This window comes from Puma concolor, chromosome A3, assembly GCF_028749965.1.
Source record: "Puma concolor isolate L17-30 chromosome A3, mPumCon1.1.hap2, whole genome shotgun sequence".
NCBI classification, from domain to species: domain Eukaryota; kingdom Metazoa; phylum Chordata; class Mammalia; order Carnivora; family Felidae; genus Puma; species Puma concolor.
In genome coordinates this window covers 138,926,892-138,948,566 of record NC_141669.1, presented here as the reverse complement: position 1 = coordinate 138,948,566, position 21,675 = coordinate 138,926,892, and the positions used below count along the sequence as shown (strand labels likewise).

At 58.1% G+C, this 21,675-nt stretch overlaps 1 protein-coding gene across 2 annotated transcripts in view; it reads right to left on the bottom strand.

The window, feature by feature from the left end:
• Nucleotides 1-4,243, bottom strand: part of CDH4 (cadherin 4) — a 540,926-nt gene extending 536,683 nt beyond the window's left edge. For both annotated transcript variants that reach the window (XM_086702623.1, XM_086702624.1), the window contains exons 1-2: nucleotides 3,931-4,243; nucleotides 1,265-1,376 (exon numbers count right to left, since the gene is read on the bottom strand). In XM_086702623.1, the coding sequence (XP_086558749.1) occupies nucleotides 1,265-1,376; nucleotides 3,931-3,987 (169 nt within the window). In that variant the 5' untranslated portion in view covers nucleotides 3,988-4,243. The remainder of the gene's footprint in view (nucleotides 1-1,264; nucleotides 1,377-3,930) is intronic.
• Between the last annotated feature and the right edge of the window lie 17,432 nt (nucleotides 4,244-21,675).

Genomic DNA, 21,675 nt, shown 5'->3' with positions numbered 1-21,675 from the left:
TGTTCCAGGCCTTCCCTGAGGGCACACAGGGATGCTCGGGAGACCAATCCATCCTGAAAGAGGGTCTACCCTCTCGAATTCTGAAATGACACGCACGGCACATTCACAGAGCATCTCCTAAGGCTCTCACCACATATGCCTACTCATGCAACACGCCCATTCTGCTTCCGGGCAACTGCCGCGGATTTTTGGGGGGAGGGAGGGTGGGTAATCCATGGAAAGGCTCCACAGATGATGCCCTTAGCAGGTCAACGCAGATGACAACAAACAGGTGAGGGAAGCTGCACTCAGCCCCAAATAAAAATCCCGTTCACGTAACCAAGAACAAACAAGATAAGTGACCGAGCTCTGTCCCCGAGGAAGAGAATCCGAAAAACCCCCACCACCGCCCCCCTAAGGAGCTGCTGTCAGCTCTTGAGAATCTGAGATTCCCTGAAACCCAAAGCTGGGGAGAAAGTCAGCGCTATGAGGATTATTTAGTCGTGAGTGCTGAAATTTAGCTCTGAAGCCTTATCCAAAGTTTGCTCCCTCCGTCACTCCGAAACCGGCTAAAAGCTGCTGCTTCTGGGAAGGCGCTCAGCCACGGTGTTCGCGGTAGGACTTGGAAACCTCACAAGGAAGGCCTGATTGATCTCCCCTCCCGTACACATGGGAAGTTTAATTAGTTTGTCTCGAAAGGGAAACGGATCAACATACAGAATGATCTCCTGTCTCTTGACTTTTGAAGCTGCCTCTGACGTTCCCATCACAAACGCGGATATAATCCTACAATTACGATAAAGCTAATTGGTAGTTCCCTCCTGCATGTGTGTTTTCGTGTTATCAGTGGGGTAGTAATGAAAATGAATACCACATTTGTGAACAGAACGTCTGTGGGTTTATTTACCGCATTTCCAACAACATCGTCTGCTTTATCATGCATTTCAAAGCAGGGATAATTTAAGAATCCAGAATTTCATACATAAAAATACTTAGCAAGAAAGTCTCTCTCTCTCTGCACATTATTTGGGTGACGTTACATCCGAATTCCAATTTGTTGCCCAGGAAATGATTCACCTCGCTCAAAAATGACAGGCATTCTGAATCATTCACCTGGGATGCAAAATGCCTTTGAGGTCCACGGAGGGACACCTCATTGACCTCACAACCATCATTTGGAAGACAGCCTGCCTCAAAGACAGCCCCGACCCGCCTTTTCCACAGAAAGGTCTCCCCAGTCCAGAACACAATGTGCAATTTCTTCCCACCCCCCACGCCCCCCTACCTTTGAGAAGCTTCTCTCCTTCCAGAATATTCTCCGAGATTAGTGCCGTGTAGTCTTCTTCAGAGAATCCAGCCTTGCAGGTCTCCCGGGCTGTAAGATCCCCATTATGGGCCTGAGAACAGAAAGAAAAGAGGTCGGGACAAATGCGAAGTTGGCAGAAATTTAATCCAACCCCTTGTTTCTCAGTGGCTGCCGCAGGCAGGGTCTGGCCTCTGGCTATGACAGAACCACCTGAGCCACAGCCTTCCCCCCTAAGCTCCCCTGCTTCCGTGCTCTCAGGGACTCACCTGGTCCAACAGCACCCTCCTGGGGGGATTCCGTCCCAGACCCCACGGAAGCCCGGAACCGCCCAGCACCCAACCCTGTATAAAGTCGGTATAAACCGCTTTTTCCTCGACACACACCCCCCCACCCCCGTGGAGCGCGGTTTATAAACCGGCGCAGTGGGAGATTAACAATAACGATGAAACAGAACACTTGTGACGTGTCCTGTGACTGTGGTCTCTCTCCGGGGCACCTTCTTGTCCTGGGCTCACCCTCCTCGTGCCCAGGTGACGGGAGGAGATGCCCTGCGCCATGGGATGGACGTCACGTGAAGGACGCGGCACGTGACGCAGCGCCAGGCTGCACCTGACCTTCTGACCTCGAGTCAAGGGGAGGGTCCTCTGCTTCCCGCGCGGAAGCTGCGGGAGCCCAGCGCGGGTGAGGGGGTAACTGCTGGCTCGGCCTGGGCACGGAGGTGCAGGTGGGGAGAATGGCTCGGCCTGGGCACGGGGGTGCAGGCGGGGAGGAGGGCCAGAGGATGGCAGGGCTGCGGGCCTCGGAGGGCCTCTCTGTCCCCGCAGGAAGCAACGTCTGAGGAGTGTCCGAAGACAGCCGAGGAAGCCACAGAGAGGAGGGAGGTGCAGCCAGCCGAGGCCCTCTCGGCCACCGCCCCTCGGGGCCCCAGAGCTGGGCTTCTGTCTTCTCTGTGGGTCCCCAGGGAGGGAGGCGGCGGCAGAGCAAGAGAGGAGGTCCTCCCAGAGGCGGCTCAGCGCTGGGCAAGGAGGGAGGCTCCCGACGACGCGGCTCCACCCTCCAGCCCTGGCACCTCCACTGGGCTGGACACTTGTCCGCCCGTGGAGCCCCCATCTCTGGCCCAAACGGGCGAGACAGCTGCCCTGACTGACCTGAAAGGGTGGGTGTTCTCGGGTCTTGCCCAGCGGGAGGGGCTGGGGGACGAGCGGGGAGCCCCCCGGCCAGGCTGCGGGGGGGCAGCAGCTACAGGTCAGCCTCGAGCGGAGGGGAACCGTCGAAGAGACAGCGCGCGCGGCAGGACGCTGGGCCGAGACGTCGGAGCGCAGCGGCCCCTCTCCCCCGGCCAGCGCTCGCCGGCAGCAGGGGCGCAGCCCGCGGTCGTGGCTTCGCGGGGCCGCCGAGCGGAACGCGCCTCCCGCCGCGGCGCCCGCTCCAGACCCGCGCGCCGCCGCCGCCGCCCGCCCGCCGGGCCCCGGCACCGCGCCGCCGGCCCGGACGCGGACGCCCTCCCCACAAAGCGCCAAGGGGAGAGCGAGGGGCGCGGGCTCGTTCCTTGGGAAAGCTCCAAGCCGCGGCTCCGCTCCTCGGGAACCGAGCTCCACAGAGGACCGGAACCCCGGGGGCGAACTCGCCCGGGAAAGTTTCGCCCCGCCCGGGCGAGTGGCGAGCGCAGTCGGAGCGCCCCGCAGCCTCCGAGCGGGCCTGGGGGCGCCGCACTTGTTTATTTCGGAGGCTGCAACCGCGCTGCCCGGAGGAGCAGCGAGGCCGATCGGCCACGAGAGGGGGTTCCTGCAACTCCCGCGGCCCCGCCGCCTCCCCAGGGGCGCCACCCGGCGCAGCCCCGCACGCCGCCCCCGGGGCCTGCACCCGCCGCGCACAGCCGGTCTGGGGGCCGAGCTCGCGGACTCGGAGGGAAGGAGGCGGGCGCCCGGACCGCGCTCCCGGGCACGCTCACCCCGCGCCCGCCTGACTTCCCGGCCCCGCTCCGAGCGGCGAGGGCCCCGCCGGACACCGGCTCCAGCCGCGCCTGGGGGACTCCGCGGCGAAGGTGCCCCGCGGTCCACATCCGCCGCCCACCCGCAGCCGCGGTCTGGGTCAGCACCCGGAAGCCCAGCACGGAGGAGGCGCCGCGCCGCGAGACCCCGGCCCCCGGCACGGGGCGGCGAGACCGGGTGTCCCCAGCACCCTGGTTCTTCGCCTGCTGCCGCCGGCTCCCCCGCCCGCAGTCCCGGCCCGGGCTGGGCTCGCCAACTCCGGAGGCGCGCGGCTCCCGGGCGATGGAGGGCGCGCCGGCTCCGCCAGCGGGCAGCCTGCCCAGGCGCGGGAGAGCCGAGCTCCGAGCGGCGGCCGCGGACCTGGGGCGGCCGAGGGATGCTTGGAGGGTCCCGCTTCGGGCAGAGCTCTCTGGGCCCTCCACCCACCCGCACCGCACCGCGCTCCGCACCACGGCTCGCCTCTGCCCCGGCGGCTCCCCGCTCCTGCCGACCGCGGGCGGCTTCGCGGAGCGCGGGAGCCTCTGGATGCAGCGGTGCGCGCGGCGGGGGCGCCCGGGAGAGCCCCTCCGGGCGAGTGCGCGCCCCGCCGGCTCCGGGGGCGGCCCCGCGGTGCCCGGGGCTTCCGAGCAGCCGGGACGCCAGGCGGCAACTTACCCGGAGCGCGCCGGAGAGCGAGAGCAGCACGAGGAGCACGCCGGAGCCCGCGGTCATCTTCCCGCCGCGCCGCGCCCCGGCGCCCGCCCGGAGCCCGGCGCCCGGAGCCCGCTCCCGGCCGCCGCCGCCGCCGCTGCCGCCGCCGCTGCCGCCGCCCCGATCGCGCAGCTCCGATGGCCGCCGCCGCCGCCGCCGCTCGATCGGGCCCCGCGCCTCCAGCCCGGCCGCGCCGCCGCGATCGCCGCCCGGCTCCGGGAGCCAGGCCAAGTCGGCCGGCGGCGCGCTCCCTCGGGCCGGTGCGTCCGCCGGCCTCGCAGCCGCCCGCGCCTCTGTTCCGCGCGCTCCGAACTGCAGGTGAAGCCGCGCGGCCGCCCCGCCGAGGCCCCGCCCCGAGCCCGGCCCCTGCGCTCGCTCGGCCTGACGCGGGCCTTAAAGGCGCCGCGCCCCCCGCGCCGCGCCCGCGCCCGGCGCCTCCTCCCCGGGCCCCCGCCCCCCACGGCGGGGCGTCCGAGCCCGGGTCGGGGGAGGGGAGGAGGGCGGGGACCTGAGGACTGAAGGAGGCACAGAGTCTCCCCTCGCCCCACCCCCACATACCCTGGGCGCCCCCTCTGGATCGGGAGCCCCTGCTGCTCAGGCCAACTTCCTGCCCGGCCCACGGTGGGAGGGCGCTCCCCTTCTGTTCTCCACGTTTAGGGTGTCTTCGCACCGACTCCCGCGGCCCGGGCCCACCTCACGAGGGGGCCTTGCACCTACGCTCGGCGGGCAGGAGTCAGCCCCGAGAGACCAGGCGGGCCGTAGCGAGGGCGCAGCGCGGACGGGCTGTGGTTCCGCCTGCAGGCTGTGCTGACCCTCCAGCGCAGTGCAGAGCCCTGGCCGCGCTGCGCCCCTAAGGACTGGGGACGGGACTGATTCCTGGTCGTGCATCAAAACACGCTGCTAGGCCTGAGAGGCCGGGAAAGAAATGAGAGGCCCCGGGAAAGAAAAGGAAGAAATTTTCCGACAGGAGAGCTGTGTCAGGAATGTCCGCGCCGCCTGTCCAGGCCGGCTGCGTTTGCTCTGCTTGGGTGATCTGTGAGCCGGGGTGGGGGGGGGGGGGGGGGACGACACTTCTTTCAGGGATCCTCGAGTGAAAATATGTGCGGCTTGGAAAGTGAGTAAATGCCTCTTGCACGTTTCCTTTTGGCTTGGAGATTGAGAGAAAGTGGTTTTGTTTGCTCAGATATTTGAAATTTCTTTGTCTTGGTTTGGAGAAGCTCTGTGTCCAGAATACATTAGTTCTGGTTTAAGAAATGCGCCGCAAAGGAGGGAGAAGAGGACTGAGTGCAAGTGTGGAGCCCCAAGGTCAGAGCCAACTTGGGCAGGTGCGCGAAGAGCTGAAGAGCCGCAGAACCGCCTTTTCTTCTCCCGCAGGGGCCCTCCCACCTGGGCAGGGCGGTCTGTTGGTTAGTGCGCTGCACGTTTCAGACCCCAGGTGATCAGATAAGCCAGGAGGAGCCGGGTTAGGCCTAGATGCCGCCCCACAAGGTGGCGTGCATTTTCTCGCCCTGCAAGCGTGTGCAGCTAGTAAAGGAGACGGCACATCTGTACCAGCCTGCCACTGAACCTCGCCCTGCATCTGGGCACATTCCTAACCTGATGGGGAACGAACATCCCCGAACGTGCCTGGTTTATCAGGGTCACACTTGCACAGAGGTCCTGCGTCACCAGTGAGGTTTCAGGGATAAATCTACCGGAAATCCACACGGGGGGGGGGGGGTTGCATTCCTCGGCCATGTGCTCACACCTCTGAAAGACCCCTGCTCCTGCCCCCCCCCCCAATGTACCCCGTCACTGCCTAGAGAGCCCACACAGGCCGTCCTGAAATGTGCATCCCGGGCCCTGCCTTTGTCTCTGGAAGACCAGAGCTTGATAACAAGTGTTCCTCAGGGGACGAGTTCCAGAGCAGAGCATTTGCTCTCCTGGCTCTGTAACCCACTGGATTGCAAACAGGCATGGCCACTTGAACTGCAAGAACGGGGGTGTTGGGTGGGGGTCCCGAGGCCCAAACACTGGAGGATACGCCGGCCACTGAGCGCCTGGGAGTCATGAGCCACCAGAGCTGCCTCCACTTGCAGATGGGGTATGCGCATCCTGAGAATACCCGCCTTGAGTCAGGCACAGACGGACTGACGAGCTTCGTGGCAATTAACTCCTGGGGTTGTCCTCACTCCGTAACTGGGCTCTGTTCACACCCCCATCCCACGGCGGGGCGAGGGGACTTAGAGAGATGCTTCCGGCTAGCCCAGGCCCCGCAACCCCCACAGCGCTTCCCCAACTCGTTTGATGGAGGCAGCCCTTCCACACGGCGTCTGATGTCTTATGGGAACTCACATTTTCAGGAAGACAGCTTCAGAGGCCCTGCAGTAGCTGGTGTGAGTCCAGTAGAGAGCATTGGTTTATCAGGCTTGCCGCGAACGAAGCAGTGAGGATACATTAAGAGAGGAAGGAAAACTGTGATCTAAGATACACGGCAGTGGAGTGAGTCTAAAGGATGGTCTCCAGCCAGGTCGCTTGAAGTGTGACCCCAGACCAGCAGCACCAACAGCCCTTGGGAGCTCGTTTGAAATGCAGAACCTTGGGCCACGCTCCAGATCCACCACCTAGGGATCTGCGTGGTAACCACCTCCCCTTCCTCTCTGCCTCGGCCCTCAGATCATCTGCTTCAGAATCCGAGAGAGGCTCGTGAGAAGCTCAGCTCCTGGGCCCCACCTCCCAGCTGGGGCTTTGGGGATCGGGGCCTGGGACCCGGCCCCTTGCCAGCCTCTTGGGTCAGTGTTCATGTACCCTAGCATTTGAGAACCACCGGCCGATCCCGCAGGTAAATAAGCTTGTCCTGGGAGCCTCATCAAAATGCTACTTCCTGGGCCCTGCCTTGGATCTACTGAAGCCGGACAGCTGGGGGGCAGAGCCTGGGAATCAGCAGGAGGAAGTTGGCCAAACCCTGTCCCAGGGGCCCTGAGGGAGGACTGCAGCCAGCCCTGCTCTGCCTGACCTCCATCCTTCCTCTGGGGGCTCCAGCCCACCTGCAGGAGAAGCTGTGCTCTCTACCTGCCAGATAAAGAACCCTAGAGAAAAGTGGGCTTTTGTTTCCAAGAGAGATTAGGAAAACTCATTTGGGGGGGGGGGTAGCATGTGAGTGACTGCTTCCTCTCGACACCTGTAAACTGTTGACTGTAATTGGTCCACAGATGTTTGCTGAGCACCCTTGCTGAGGTGGGTCTGGGAAGGGGCTCGTCTTTAGAAGCAAATCAGATGCTTGTGTCAGGGCCGCGTTTCCCCGCGTTTTTGTCTGCTGCTGATTTGCTTTTCCCCAGTTACCGTTATTTTCGAGGCACGTCAGTGTTAGATAAAAGCTGTTTTGTAAAGAAAGCAGGGTCATGCTATTAAAAGGTGTGTTCCTAGAATAGGACGGAACCCTTGTGGGCAGCTGAAGGTATTCCAGGCACAGTAGAAGTGAATGAAACAATGCCGACACCCAGCCCGAGAAACCCTTCCTGCGCGGAGCAGAGAACAATCCTGAGGGAAAAAGCAGGCGAGAGACGGGCTGGGACACAAAGCTCTGTGCTTCAGTTCCAGCGACGCTCAGCCACGAAGCCCGTTGCCTGTCCCTGTTGTCACCAACATCATCATGGCTCCCTTTTAGCATTTTCTGATATTTACTGTGTACCAGACCTTGCCCCAAAGGTTGTGAATCATCATCTCACGTCCAAAAGACGCAGCGGTTCCTGCGGACGGAAGGCGGGCCCGAGCTGGCGTGTGGCCAGGCTGTGAGGCTGCACTGGGCAGCGTGACTGAGAACCTGGGGGCCACCTCCAGACTCTGCTGCAGAAGCCTAGGAGGAAAGCTACAACTGCCCCTGCCCAGCCCGCACCCACCTCCTTCCTTTTCCAGCCTTCCCCAGGTCAGGCCGGCCCACCCCCCGCCCCACCCAGGAGCCTGACCTCCGACCCCACCAGGCTGGCGCATCCCTCCCGGCTCCTGTGTGTCTGCCCTCCTGCCCTCTGCCAGGACACCGTCAGCCTTGGGGGAGGTGGCGCTGCTCTGTCACTCACATCTCCCTCTCTTCGGGGTCAGCACCTGGCTTTGGCTGCTCTGGGACTTCCTGCACATGTCCGTCTTCTCACTGTCACACCGCCCTGGCACTGTGCTCTGCACGCTTTCCCTGGGACACTCGGAGAGCCTTGCGGGCAGCGGTGTAGTATTCACCCCCCTCCACGGAGCCCGGTGTCCAGTGGGCGGACGGGCAGGGCCACGGCAACAGTGGTGGCCGCCAGGGCAGATCCCATGACCGTCTGGGCTGCACCCCGCACCCCTCCCGGACCCAGGGCAGAACACTGAGGAGCCTGACCCGGAACCCGGGGCTGCCTGAGTCCGGACCCACACCCTCGCCTGAGCCAGTGCCCCCAAGCACGGGTCCCGCCCGTGCTCTCAGGGCCACTGCTCCTCTGGGGCTGGGGTTGGGGACAGGGGCTAAGTAGGAGAGCAGCTGGGAAGGGAAAGGGATCAGGACAGCACAGTGTAAGGGCGCAGCTGTCCGCGGCCTGGGACCTGCTGGAGGAAGAGGTGCGTCCCGGCCACGGGAGGGGAAGGGCTGCCTCGGGACCCCAGCAGTTCTTTTCTGTGCTCATTTGTTTCCTGTCTGCTGTAGGAAGAGGGGGAGCTCCGGTGCTGGGAGCAGGGACACATGTCACCAGTAACAGAGTGCTCACTCACGACCTTGCATGGTGTCGACTTGTCGGCTGCGTTTTAGAAGCAGCTGACAAAGGAGGAAGGGAGGTCAGGTGACCTCGGCTGACGCGGGCAGGCTGGTGAATGTCAGCGACAGAGCCGCTGCGCACCCGTCCGTGCGTCCCCGGGATGCCCGGGAACGTGGGTGCCCCGCGCCCCTGCTCCCTGGCACCTCCTAAGCTGGGACGGAGCTGTGCCCGTCCGTCTCTTGGGTGCCCTGCATCCCCGGGTGGGATCAGGGAAGTGAGTGCGTTTTTTATCCATTTACTTTCTCCTTGTCTGGTGGTCCTTCTCCCGAATCGTATTGCACGTGTGTCTTCTCCCCTCTACCCGGGGACTGAGGCCTGTCACCTCTCACCCCTACAGCCACCTCCTCCCCTCTGCTCTCCCTGCAAACCAGGCCCTGCAGGGCCCCCGCTGGAAACATGAATCCGAGAATGTCACATCACGCCCCCGCTTCAAGCCCTCAGGTTGGACCCTCGATGACGTGTCTGTGGCTCACCAGGACCTATGCCGTCTGGTCCCCGGCCCGACTCCACTCCTCAGAGCTGCTTCTTGCATCCAGGTCTCTGTGCTTTCTGTTTGGAACATTCTACCCCCGCACCTCTGCATGGCTGACTTCCGCTCAGGGGAGAGGCCGTGCAGACCCCCGCCCCCCACAGGCCTGCTCACGCACCTGCCACTCAGCCAGGACACCTCGCTCCTGTCACTCTGATTCTCGGCTTGTCTGAGGTGTGTGTGCAGTGGGACAGGGGCAGCCCACTGTGCCCCTGCTGTCTCCCAGTGCCAGGGACAGTGCGTGCCCCGCCCAGCACTGAGCAGATGAACAAGAAAGGTGGGGATAAGGCGGGTCTCCTGAAACTTAACCTTGGAAGAGTGAAGAGGGCCCCTCGATGCTGCAACCACCTGAACCCTTGCCTACACCTGGAAGAGGCTTTTCTTGTCTGTTCTGGAAAACTCCAGGACAGAATCACAAGAACTGGGGCCAGAGGAGGCAGCTTGAGCAGAACAAGCTGATGACAGGAGGTTCCAGAAGGCAGGGGCTGGGGGGTGGGGGGGGGGGGGGTGGGTTGGAAGCAGGATGATGAAAACAAATGTCTGAGGAGAAGGAAAGAGATGATACAGGATTTAAGGGAGGGAGAGCGGGCAGGGGGACGTTGGAAATCTGAGCAGACCAAGAGTGGCGATAAAACACAACAGAGACCAGGAACACGGAAAGCAGGTGAACGCAGGCTTCGGGTGTCAAATCAGCGCCCAGGCTGTGACACTGCGCTGGGATGACACCCCGTGGCTTCAGTGCCCCGCCGCCCCCACGCCTGGCGTCCCCGGGGCCACGGCTGCCACCTGCTGAGTGGCTGGCTGGATCCTTTCAGGTTACAGTCACCCGGGTTTTGTTATCCAGCTTTGGGGGATTAGTGCCCATCAACTCCCCCAGGGCACAGGACGCAGGCCCCGGGGCTGCTGGGAGGTGGCCGGACTCCTTGGGCAGTGGCAGGAGATCCCAGCCCCGTCCACTCTGCTCAGGTACAGCTGTGGAATGGGCAGCGAAAGCCTGAGCGTGGCGCTGTGCTGAGTGTGGGGGCCAGAGACGCACGTCCTTCAAGAAGCAAGCCCTCGTGTTGCCTTCCGAGCAGTGCCTCTGTCTCCTTCCCCTTTCCGGGTCTGTGGTTGAATGAAGCTTTACCCGGAACAAGCCTCAGAGGCAGATGGGGGAAGCCTCCTCCCTAAAAACATGACCCTTACCCGTTACAGATTCACTTCTTTGGGGTAAGGATGCTTGGACCCCAGCCCAGCCCAGCCCCGTAGATTCAGGTGCAGCGAATATCAGTCAGTGCCTGATCAATCTGTTCTCAGGGTTTCCGGGGTGACTCAGAAAGCACACCAGTGGCTAAGGCATTAAGTCGCCTCCAAAGCCTTCCATCTTGAATGTCCTGTTGTGGCTTAATGTTTGGTACTTCCCCAGTAAGCGGGCTGCCTTGGGTTGAGCGAACAAATTCCCTGTTTGACGGGCGAAACCGTGGCGGGTGGCCAGAGTGGCGGTGATATCCCGTGTCCCGGTGGACCATGAGAGTGCGATTCTCGGGACTGCTGGCAGGGCCCTCGAGGCTGCTGGGCGCTGTGTGTGGGAAGGGGAGCCTTGTGGAAAGGAAGCGGGGAGGAGACGTGGTCGTCCAGTCTGCTCGACAGGCCATCCAGCCCTCAAGCTAACACTTGTGGAATTGGTGATTCCTACGAACAGGAATCCCCCCCCCGCCAACACACACACATAGCAAATGGCCTAGACCTGGGTCTCCAGCCGCAGAAGAGGTGAGTCCTGGTGAACAAGTAGAAGCAGGTGCTGGGGCATCAGGAAGGAGGCAGGAGGGCGCGAAATAACCCAGTGGGTGCAGAGCCCTCTGCCCCCAAGGCTGCAGAAAGGATCGCCCCGGGGCCCCCACGGAACGTCTCCAGCCAAGGCTGGGTGCTGCAGAGCAGCTTTGAGCTGCTTGCTGGGGGCACCGCGTGGACCCTCGGGCAGCACCCTTGTCTCCCGAGCAGGGTCTCGGGCAGCACCCCATCTGCTTGTTGCAGCCCCGTTTCACTGGGGCTCCGGGAGGGACGTGGCTTGCTTCACATTGTGAAGCTCACCCAGAACAGAACAGGGAGGTGAGCACAGGTCTGTCCACAGGTCCTGGGGCCTCTCTGGGGAGCATTTTAATTTAAAAAAAAATTTTTTTTAGTGTTTATTTTTGAGAGAGAGAGACAGAGCACGAGTAGGAGAGGGGCAGAGAGAGAAGGAGACACAGAATCCGAAGCAGGCTCCAGGCTCCGAGCTGTCAGCACAGAGCCCAACGCGGGGCTCGAACCCACAAACCTCGGGATCATGACCTGAGCGGAAGTCGGATGCTTAACCGACTGAGCCCCCAGGGGCCCCTCTCTGGGGGGCATTTTAGCTCCATAGCTACAGCACAGAAAGCAGCTCCTTCCGGAGTGTTCCCAAACTGAGGAAGAAGAAGAGAGACAGCGGGAGGTCTAATCCTGATCACAGCTGTTTCCGGGAGACCGTGTGGGCGGTGCTCCCGGACCGCAGGTGGCCACCCCATGAGACGGGTGAGGAAGGCCTGTTCGCTCCAGAAGCCGGGGTCCTCGCTTAACGAGCTTGGGCTCGAGCGCACGGACTCCCTGACTGATTCGGGTTGAACAGGTACTGTGCTGCGTCCCAGGAGACCCGCCCCTGTCCCCGCGGGTCTCACCGTCCCACGGGGAGGTTAGGTCTCACACCAGGGCCGGGCCAAGGCCGGGGGGCTCCGTGAGGCGCGCACAGCAGCAGTGTCTCATCTCACCCCTGTACACCTGCCGTTCCAGCTCGTCCTGGCCGCCTCCCTGCTCCGGAAGTGGGACTGGCAGCATCGGCCTCCATTTACAGGTGAGAAAACGCAAACGCTTCCCTGGGGTTAGGACACAGGTGCCATCCTCTTCCCGGAGCCCCTGTATTCGGGGTTCTGGGGGCTGTTGTTCCAGGACAGAGCCAACTGGGGCTTGTCGTGCCAAATGCATCCACTGTCACACGTCGTACGAGCACTCGCACTGCCCTCAAATCCCCCCATGCCCTGCCTGCCTGTCCTCAGCTCCCCAAGCCCCTGGCAACCACCGGTCTTTGAGTCTCCATAGTTTTGCCTTTTCCAGAACATCATACAGTTGGAACCGTGTAGTGTGAAGTCTGTTCAGACCGGCTTCTCTCAGCAGCACACACTGAAGATTCCCATGTCTGTTTAGCACCGAATGACGTTCCATCGTCTGGATGGACCACGGTGTATTTGTCCATCCACCTATTTAAGGACTTCCTGTTTGCTTCCAATATGCCTGTTTTATTTATGTTTATTTATTTTTAATTATTTTTAATTTTTTCAATGTTTATTTTTGAGAGAGAGAGAGAGAGAGCGAGCACTTGGGGGAGGGGCAGAGAGAGAGAGGGAGGCACAGAATCCGAAGCAGGCTCCAGGCCCTGAGCTGTCAGCACAGAGCCCGACACGGGGCTCGAACTCGCGAACTGTGAGATCATGACCTGAGCCGGAGTCAGACGCTTAACCGACTGAGCCCCCCAGGCGCCCCCTGTGCCTGTGTTTTTAAACAGTAAAGACTACAGGCTCTTGCCCTAAATGAATTTCAGGTAAGTTGATGGCCTCTCTCCTGACTTCCATGGTTCTTCTTCTTCTTAATAGAATTTATTGTCAGGTTGGCTAAATACAGCGTATACAGTGTGCTCTAGGTTTCGGGAGTAGATTCCTGTGATTCATGACTTATGTACAACACCCAGTGCTCATCCCAACAGGTGCCCTCCTCAATGCCCATCCCCCATTTTCCCCTCTCCCCCACCCCTCCATCCACTCTGTTTGTTCTCTGTATTTAAGAGTCTCTTATGGTTCGCCTCCCTCCCTCTCTGTTTGAAACTATTTTTTCCCCTTCCCTTCCCCCATGGTTTTCTGTTAAGTTTCTCAAGATGCACATATGAGTGAAAACGTATGATATCTGTCCTTGTCTGACTGACTTATTTCACTCAGCACAATACCCTCCAGTTCCATCCACGTTGCTGCAAATGGCAGGATTTCATTCTCGCTCACTACCGAGTGGCCCGGGATCCCAATCTCGGAGCCTCCGACCCAGGCCCCGTCAGGTGGGTTGGGTTAGTGCCCCAGCCTCTGGCTGCGAGGCACTGCTCAGGGCGTCTCCCCCCCACCACTGCCGCCTCTGTGCCGACAGCCCCCCCTCCTCGCTGTCCTGGAGCCGAGCTGGCCGCCTTCCTGGCCTCTTCTGAGTCCTGGGGAACACCTTTCACAACAGGATTGTTAGATGCCAATTAACCAAGTTGCCCTCACTCTCTCCCACTTAGGTACTCAGGATTCTGGAATTGGCAAGGATGAAGCACTCTGCATTTATAAATAGTCTCCTGCTTTTTGGGATTTCAATGACTATTATGATTGTTCTCCCTCATTTATAAATTATTGCTGGGAAAGGCACATTCTCAAATGCTCATTGCTCTTAAGAGATAATGATCTGTGCTGAGCGCCACAGCCTTCCCCGTGCAGGAGCCGCTTTATTGCACTCGAGAGTCAGCGTTGAGAGGAATGTGGTGGAAGGTGCCAGAGAGATACGGCAGCTGGAAGAGGGCGGGCTGGCGTCGCCGGGTGGCTCTGGCCCACGTGCTCCGGAAGCGCCTCTCCAGGTTGGACCAAGGGAGAAACAGCCACCTTCCCCACTGACCTGTTCAAGGGACGGAGACGCAGCTTTGGGGCGTGATCCCACTTTATTCTCAGGCCCGTGTTCAAAAGTGGGGCCCATTACTATCGCCATCGGCTCAGGAAGAATCGAGACTTGGGCAAGAGGTAGCAGCCGGGCCTGCGGCAGAGGAAGGATGGCTGAAGATCCTTTGTGCCTCTTCCCGCAGGGCGCTGAGGCTCCTTGTCCTCCCGGAGTGAGGGGGGTGAGGCTCCAGGCTGGCCTCAGCGACTCGCTTGGCCAAATGTGACAGAAATGACGTTTGGGGAGACATACCAGGTCACAGGAGGCCGTGCAGCCCCCAGGGGGTGCCTCCTCTCGCAGCATACTCACCGGACCCCTGAGTGGCCAGGTGCACAGTCTCACCACGCTGAGGCCACCATGCGGGAGTGGCCGGGCACAGGGTGCCTTCCGCTGTCATCGTGCACGTCTACCTTGAGAGTGAAGGTCTCCAGGACCCTCCAGACCACTGAGTCACCTTCACTGGCATGTGTGGAACAGAAGAATCACCCGGCTGAGTCCTGTCCAAATTCCTGAGCCACAAAACTGTGAGATACAATTGGAAGTGGATGTTTTGGACACCAGGCTGTGGGACAGTTTGTACACAGATAACTGTTACCTTGCCCGGCTTAGGAGGCAAGAGCAGACTCAGACCCGCACGACTGTCTCTGCAGCCTGCTCGCGTAGCTAGTCACGGCTAAGACACAGGACGGAAACCCCTTCTCACTTCCATGGTGCCTTTGATACTGACGAGCTGTTCTGGGCAGCCCCCGGTTTTGCAGGGGTGAGAGGAGGTGTGTTCCCGCAGGTGCCCCTGGGGAACCAGCCGACCCCCGGCAGCTGGCTTGGCCCAACATCTAGTTGATTTCAGCGCTAAACACAGAGCTTGGGGCTGGAAATCCCAACCGTGTCCTGACAGGTTTGCCTCTCACCCAGCTGGAAGGCAGGGGCGTCCCCAGGAGGCCCCGGCTCAGCGTGCAAGGCCCTTCCACGCCCTCCCTTCACACACGGAATGCGTTATTCTGCTCACACTCCCAGTTTGCAGGGGAAAGCAAGACAGGAATCGGGCATCTCAACTCATGTTTTCTCCAACGCCAGAAGGAGGCAGGGGGAAGGGAAAGACAGAACAAAACCAGAAGAGTGCAATAATGCATCTCCGGGGACGTCCTTCCTCGGGCTGCGTGGCCTGGGCTGCCGCGGGAGGGCTCCTGGCAGACGCGGTCGGCTGCGCGTGCGTTAGGTTCACCGCCGTCACGCGAAGGGATGGTGCCTGGCGCCGCGCATGCGTACACGGAGCTCCGCAGGGGAAGTCGGCGGGGAAAGGGAGGGGAACTGAGGCCAGGCACGATGACGCCGGCCCCGGGCCTCCGCCGAGTGACGCTGCATTGCAGGGGTGGCCTCTGCGAGGCTTGCTCCTGGATGGTCCAGATGTACACGGAGAGCCCTCTCCCCGTGAAGACGGAACAAAAGAACAAACCTTCCAAGTCTTCTTGGTGGAGGGGACTTGCCACCCTCACCCCCCAGCAGGAAGCTTCCCGGTCTGGCCCTGCTCCACAAGCTCATTTTGCAAATGGTTTGGGATGTGCGATTTGCTAAACGCAGCCCCAGGGCCTGGAGGAGTAGCTGACGCACCTCTCCAGCCCAGGCCAGGGCCCCCTTGTGGCCCCAGGGCGGGTTCTGCTCTGAGGTTGTGGCTCCCGCTGGGTCACATCTCTAGCAGGCACTGAGCACCCAGGTGGCTGCCTGCATCAAGCCCCGGAGGTCCCTCCTTCTGCCTCCAGGGCATCCTCCACCCCTGCACAGGCTGAACCCAAAGCACATGTGTGTGTGTGCGCAGGGAGGGAGGTCAGGGTGCGGATCTCGCCTGGGGTCAGCCTGCCTCCGGTGGTGGGTGGGAGTGAGCGGGTTAGTACCCCGGCTCCTCACTCTGGTAAAGCCAATCTCTCAGGTTGTCAGAGTGCAAAAGTTTCCGCTTGTATGGCAGAAATCTGTCGTTTAAAAGCGAACGGAGGGCGGCACTTTTCTGGGCCGAACCCCAGGTGCCCGGTCAGTAACCAGCTGGTAAGTCACCCTCCACCCTCCCTGTCTCCCACCTCCTGAGAGCATCTGTACGGTTTTATGAGTGAGAATGCCTTCATTCATTTATTCTTTTACTCTGGTAAGAACGGTTGACATGAGATCTACCCGCGTCACAAAGCTGTAGGAGTGCAGTTCGGGATCGTTAACTATGGGCTCTAAGCGGTACGGCACATCTCTAGAACTTACCAAACTTTACACCCGTTGAAGGACAGCTCCCCATCCCCCCCGCCACAGCCCTCGGAAACCACCATTCTGCTCTCGTTTCTAACTCTATTTTACCTACCTCACATAACAGGGATTACACATTTTTCATCCTTCTGTGTCTGGCTTGTTCGCTCAGCACAATGTCCTTCAGGTTCATCCCTGTCGTTGCAAATGGCAGTTTTTCCTCCTTAAAGCTGAACAATGTCATGTTGTTTACATACACCACGCTCTCTCCATCCACCATCAATGGACGTTGAGATTTTTTCCCACCTCTTGGCTCTTGTGAATAACACAGCAACGAGAGGGGACTGTGTGTGCCTTGTTCTGAAGCACATGGGCTGTTCCTCAAGACAGATCCCATCGTAGGTGACAGAACTAGTCTTAGCACATTTAAGGAGAATTCAGATTGTATCGAGTATCTTTTCCCGTCACAACCAAAAGGAACCACAAGTAAAATAGCAGAAAGAATGGGAGAAAATTCACAAATACATGGAAATTAACCCCCTCTTGCACAACCAACAGGTCAAAAGAGAAACCAAAAGGGATTTTAGAAAATATCTTGAGACAAATAAAATAAAAACACACCATAAAATTTGCAGGATGCAGCCAAGGCAGTTTATAGTGATGCAGCCAAGAGGGAGGTTTATAGTGATAAGACGCCTACATCAGGAAGGAAGAAAGATCGCAAACAAACGACCTGATGTTACACCTCCAGGAACTAGAAGAAGAACAAATTAAACTCAAAGTTAGCGGAAGTCTCGAAGTTAGCAGAGGGAAGGCTTGGAGTTAGCGGAAGGAAGGAAATAGTAATGATTAGAGCAGAAATAAATGAAGTAGAGAATTCAAAAAAATAGAAAAAAAATCAACAAAACTGAGCTGATTTTTCTGAAATATAAAAAGATTGGCACGACTTTAGATAGACTAAGAAAAATCTAAGAAAAAGAGACTCGAATCAGAAAGAGAAGACGTTACAACTGATTCCACAGAAAACAAAGGATCTTAAGAGGCTGTGGGCAATTTTATGCCAACAAGTTGGACAACCCCAAAAAAATGAATAAATTCCTAGAAACACACAACCCACTGAGACTGAATCATGAGCAAAGAGAAAATATGGACGGACCAATCATGACTAAGGAGAGTGATCAATCAGAATCCCTCCCAAGGAAGAATATTCCAGGACCAGATGGCTTCCCTGGCGAATTCTATCAAAACTTAAAGGAAAATCTGCACACCCATCCTTCTCAAACCTTTCCAAAAAATTGAAGAGATCAGAACCCTCCCAAACTCATTTTATGAGGCCAGCGTTACCTTGACACCAAAACCAGAGAAAGACACAGGAAAATTACCTTCACCGGGTGATATCCCTGATGAACGTGGATTAGCAGACTGAACGCGACACCACGACCAGGTGGGGTTTATCCCTGGGAGGCAAGGTGGTTCAGCAAACACACATCAAGGAGTGTGACGCCACATTAACAGAACAGAGGGTAAAAAAGTCGTAGGATCATCTCAATAGATTTGGAAAGAGCATTTGACAAAATTCAAGTGTCTTCATCAGAAAACACTCTCAACAGGGGCGCCTGGGTGGCGCAGTCGGTTAGGCGTCCGACTTCAGCTCAGGTCCCGATCTCGCGGGATCTCGCGATCTCACGGGATCTCGCGATCTCGCGGTCCGTGAGTTCGAGCCCCGCGTCAGGCTCTGGGCTGACGGCTCAGAGCCTGGAGCCTGTTTCCGATTCTGTGTCTCCCTCTCTCTCTGCCCCTCCCCCGTTCATGCTCTGTCTCTCTCTGTCCCAAAAATGGATAAACGTTGGAAAAAAAAAAAAAATTAAAAAAAAAAGAAAACAGTCTCAACAGGCTCGAAATAGAAAGAAACACAGCTCAACACGACAGAGACCACACAGGACAAGCGTCCAGCTCACATCACACTCAGTGGTGGACAGCTGAGGGCTTTTCCGTGAAGCTCAGGAACAAGATGGGGACGATCGCTGTTGCTGCTTCTACTCAACATAGCACTGGGAGTCAAAGTCAGAGCGATTGGGCAAAACACAAAAAGATAAAGTCATCCAAATTGGAAGAAAAGAAGTAAATTGTCTCCCTGTGCATATGACATGATCTCCTATGACGAAAGCCCCAAGGACTTCACACACACACACACACACACACACACACACACACACACGTAAAGGTTGCAGGATAAAAAAAAAATCCACATGCAGAAATCAGTTGAGATATCCTTAAATACACTGTCGCACCCAAGGCCCTGTCTCATGCTCTACTTTCAGGAAGTCCATCTGAGACCAGAGGACCCGTGGATTTTCAGACGGGACCTCCTCCCAGAAGCACGCCTGCATCAGGAGAGACGGGCCGGGGTCTTGCACAACCACGTGGAGGGGCTCCGGAAAACCATGTGCGCCGGCTGCCCCGGGAGTCACTGGAACACGGCACCGGGGCAGGAGGCAGACAGAAAGTTTTAGCCACATTTATATACAATCAGAAACCAAGTCCTGGCTTCCGACCTTGCCGCTGACACTGGGCTTTTCCCTTCCAGCATCGTCCGAATCGTGGAAAGGTCCCGTGCAAAGGGGAGTCCCGGGGTCTCCAGCCCAGACAGTGTTTTCCACTGTGAGCAGAAATCCAAGGATCTTCAGAGCATTGGCCGTTTTCCCAAGGTCTAGAACAAAGTCAGGGCTCGGGTCACCCGCGTTACACGATTCAGTGGGGTCCAGCCACATCGAGGGGGACAGGTTTGCATAGCCTTCTCGATAATTGTGTGTATTCATTTACATAGATTTTCCTGTTGCGTTCAAAATGCCATTGACTCCAGCTGTGCAAAATAAAGTAACGTTAATAGTTCAACGTAAGTCAAGTGCATGCACACATGTTACTCAGGGCCACTGGGAGAGGGGGCCTGTGGCAGCCCAGCTGGGAAGAGGGCTCAGCCATCTGCCCCATGTCTGAATCCAGGGGCGGGAGTCGGAATAGCTGGGACTAACGGCTGGCTGGAAGCCGGAGGAATCTCTGGCTGCCTCTAAAGCAGTAAAAATGTGGGCTGGGGGCACCACAAATGCTGGAGCGGGCGACACGCAGTTTCAAAGAAAAGACCTTGGAGAAAACCCGCCTTTCCGTTTTCATTTTAAAATGATACATTTCCTCCGTACAATCGGATCACTTCGCACTCTGACAACCTGAGAGATTGCTTTTACAAAGGATAGCACTTGAAGGAATTCAAAGACTACTATTAACTTAGAATCCGACTCTTGTGGTTGCAAGGAAAGGCGAACAATTGCAGAAGGCGATGGGGAGACTGGCTCTTAGTATTTGGGGTCCAAGTTGTATTATCAGGATATTGTTTTCCACTTAGAAGAGGGTGAATTCCAAGTCGTACTGGCTTATGTTAAAAAAAACAGAATACTGTATATTGGCTCAGGTAACCCCAAAGCCAGGACCTACGTTGGCTTCAGGCATGGCTGGACCCAGGTGCTGAACAGATTTCTTTTGACCGCTGGCCTTGGTCCCCTTCTGTATTGTACATGTTAGCTTCGTCCTGAAGTAGCTTTCTCCTTCTACTAGTGAGATGGCCGCTAGCAGCACTTTTAGACCTGCCTTGTCAGTAACACAAGTGATAGGAGACTTGACCTTACTGGTCATCCGAGTAGAAGGCCTGGAAGGAGCCTCATCGGGCCAACCTGGTCCCTGCAGCCTTCTGAACTAGTGGCTGTGCTGGGATGATTCAGTGCTCCGATTGGCCATGCCTGGGTCACATGACCACTCAGGCATGGAGTCCATGAACTTGCGTCTCACTGAGGAGGGAGTGGAATCCCCCAGTGAGAACTGAGGGTCTGTTACCAGGAGGAAGGGCTGGGTTGGGTTCCGGGAAGGCGGAAGCCACAGAGATCCATGAAACAGGTAACGCTGAGCCTAGCACTGCAGCCTGGGCCTGGGGTCTTTCCTTCAGAGGCAGGGAGCTCCTTCCCTTGAACGGATGTCATCGCTGAGTGCAATGTCATCTCCCTTGAACGGATGTCATCGCAGGTACACCTGCAGGGTCATCTTCGGGAAACGGTGCCATTGTCAAAGGGTCGGTGTATAATGTTCCTGGGTTCCGCTTTCCCTTCTTTAGATGCAGCCTTAAAGAGAAATAAAAGGTTTGCTCTATGCGAGCAGCTTGCCTCTTTAATTATCCAGACTGGGGGCGCCTGGGTGGCGCAGTCGGTTAAGCGTCCGACTTCAGCCAGGTCACGATCTCGCGGTCCGTGAGTTCGAGCCCCGCGTCGGGCTCTGGGCTGATGGCTCAGAGCCTGGAGCCTGTTTCCGATTCTGTGTCTCCCTCTCTCTCTGCCCCTCCCCTGTTCATGCTGTGTCTCTCTCTGTCCCAAAAATAAATAAAAAACGTTGAAAAAAAAATAAAAAAAAAAATAAAAAAAAAAAATTATCCAGACTGTCATGACCCCAGGTCACCTTGGGGCGCAGCGTGGGAGTGGGGTGCCTCCTGTCCAGGGCTGCCGCTGGGCCTCCTCCGGGGGTAGCCCTGCCTCTGTTGACTCACCTTGCGCGGGGTGAAGCGAGTCCTCCCCACGTCGCCGAGCAGGACCCCACAGGAGCCAGAGGCTTACAGGCGACGCTTCTAAATCAATGTGACAATGACGCGGTGACATTTCACCTTCACGCGGCGCGGCTCCAACAGAGCCGGCTTTGAGCAGTAAGATTGAAACTAAATGGAATTTCAGGGGTGATGGTGGCAGGGGCCGGGGGTGGCGAGGCTGTCTTTGTGGCGTAAATTCATATGCATTCTAAAAAATATTGCCCGAATCGAAAGAACTCGGCACGGGTCCAGGAGACGAGCAGACAGCAGATTCGTGTTTACCCAGCATGCTTCAGTAAACTTCCAATCTATTTACAGGTATGCATGACAAAGTGCCTTGAATGTATGAGTTATTGGTTCTGCTATAAATGAAATTAATAATATGAGGTGATGGAACTGTAGTAATAACACATCACTGAAGCCGGCTAAGCTCGGAGACCAGAGATCAGCTTTCAAGTGAGAGGGGCCTCCAGCCAACTGTGGTGCATCGACAATTGACCTGGACACCCGTGGGTTATCTAAGCGGGACGAAAAGGCACTGTCTCGCACAGGTGATTAGCTAGTAAATAAATCCGGGAGGACGGGGGGGAGGTTGTAAAACAGAATCACATCCCTCCATCGCGGTGCCGTCGGAGGTCCTCCATGCCCCGTCCTCTTGCCAAGGGGGCTCTCGCAAAGCCAGGAGGTCGCCCGTGATTTACAGACAGACAGTCACAGAGACGCTGACGGTGGGACGCGGGCCCGCCCGGTCTTGCTCCGTATTGCAGATGGTCTCCCGGCCGCGCCACCGTCGGGGCTTGGTCCGAGACTGAGCGAACGGCGCATCGTGGTCTGACCAGCCCTTGAGAGCAGGC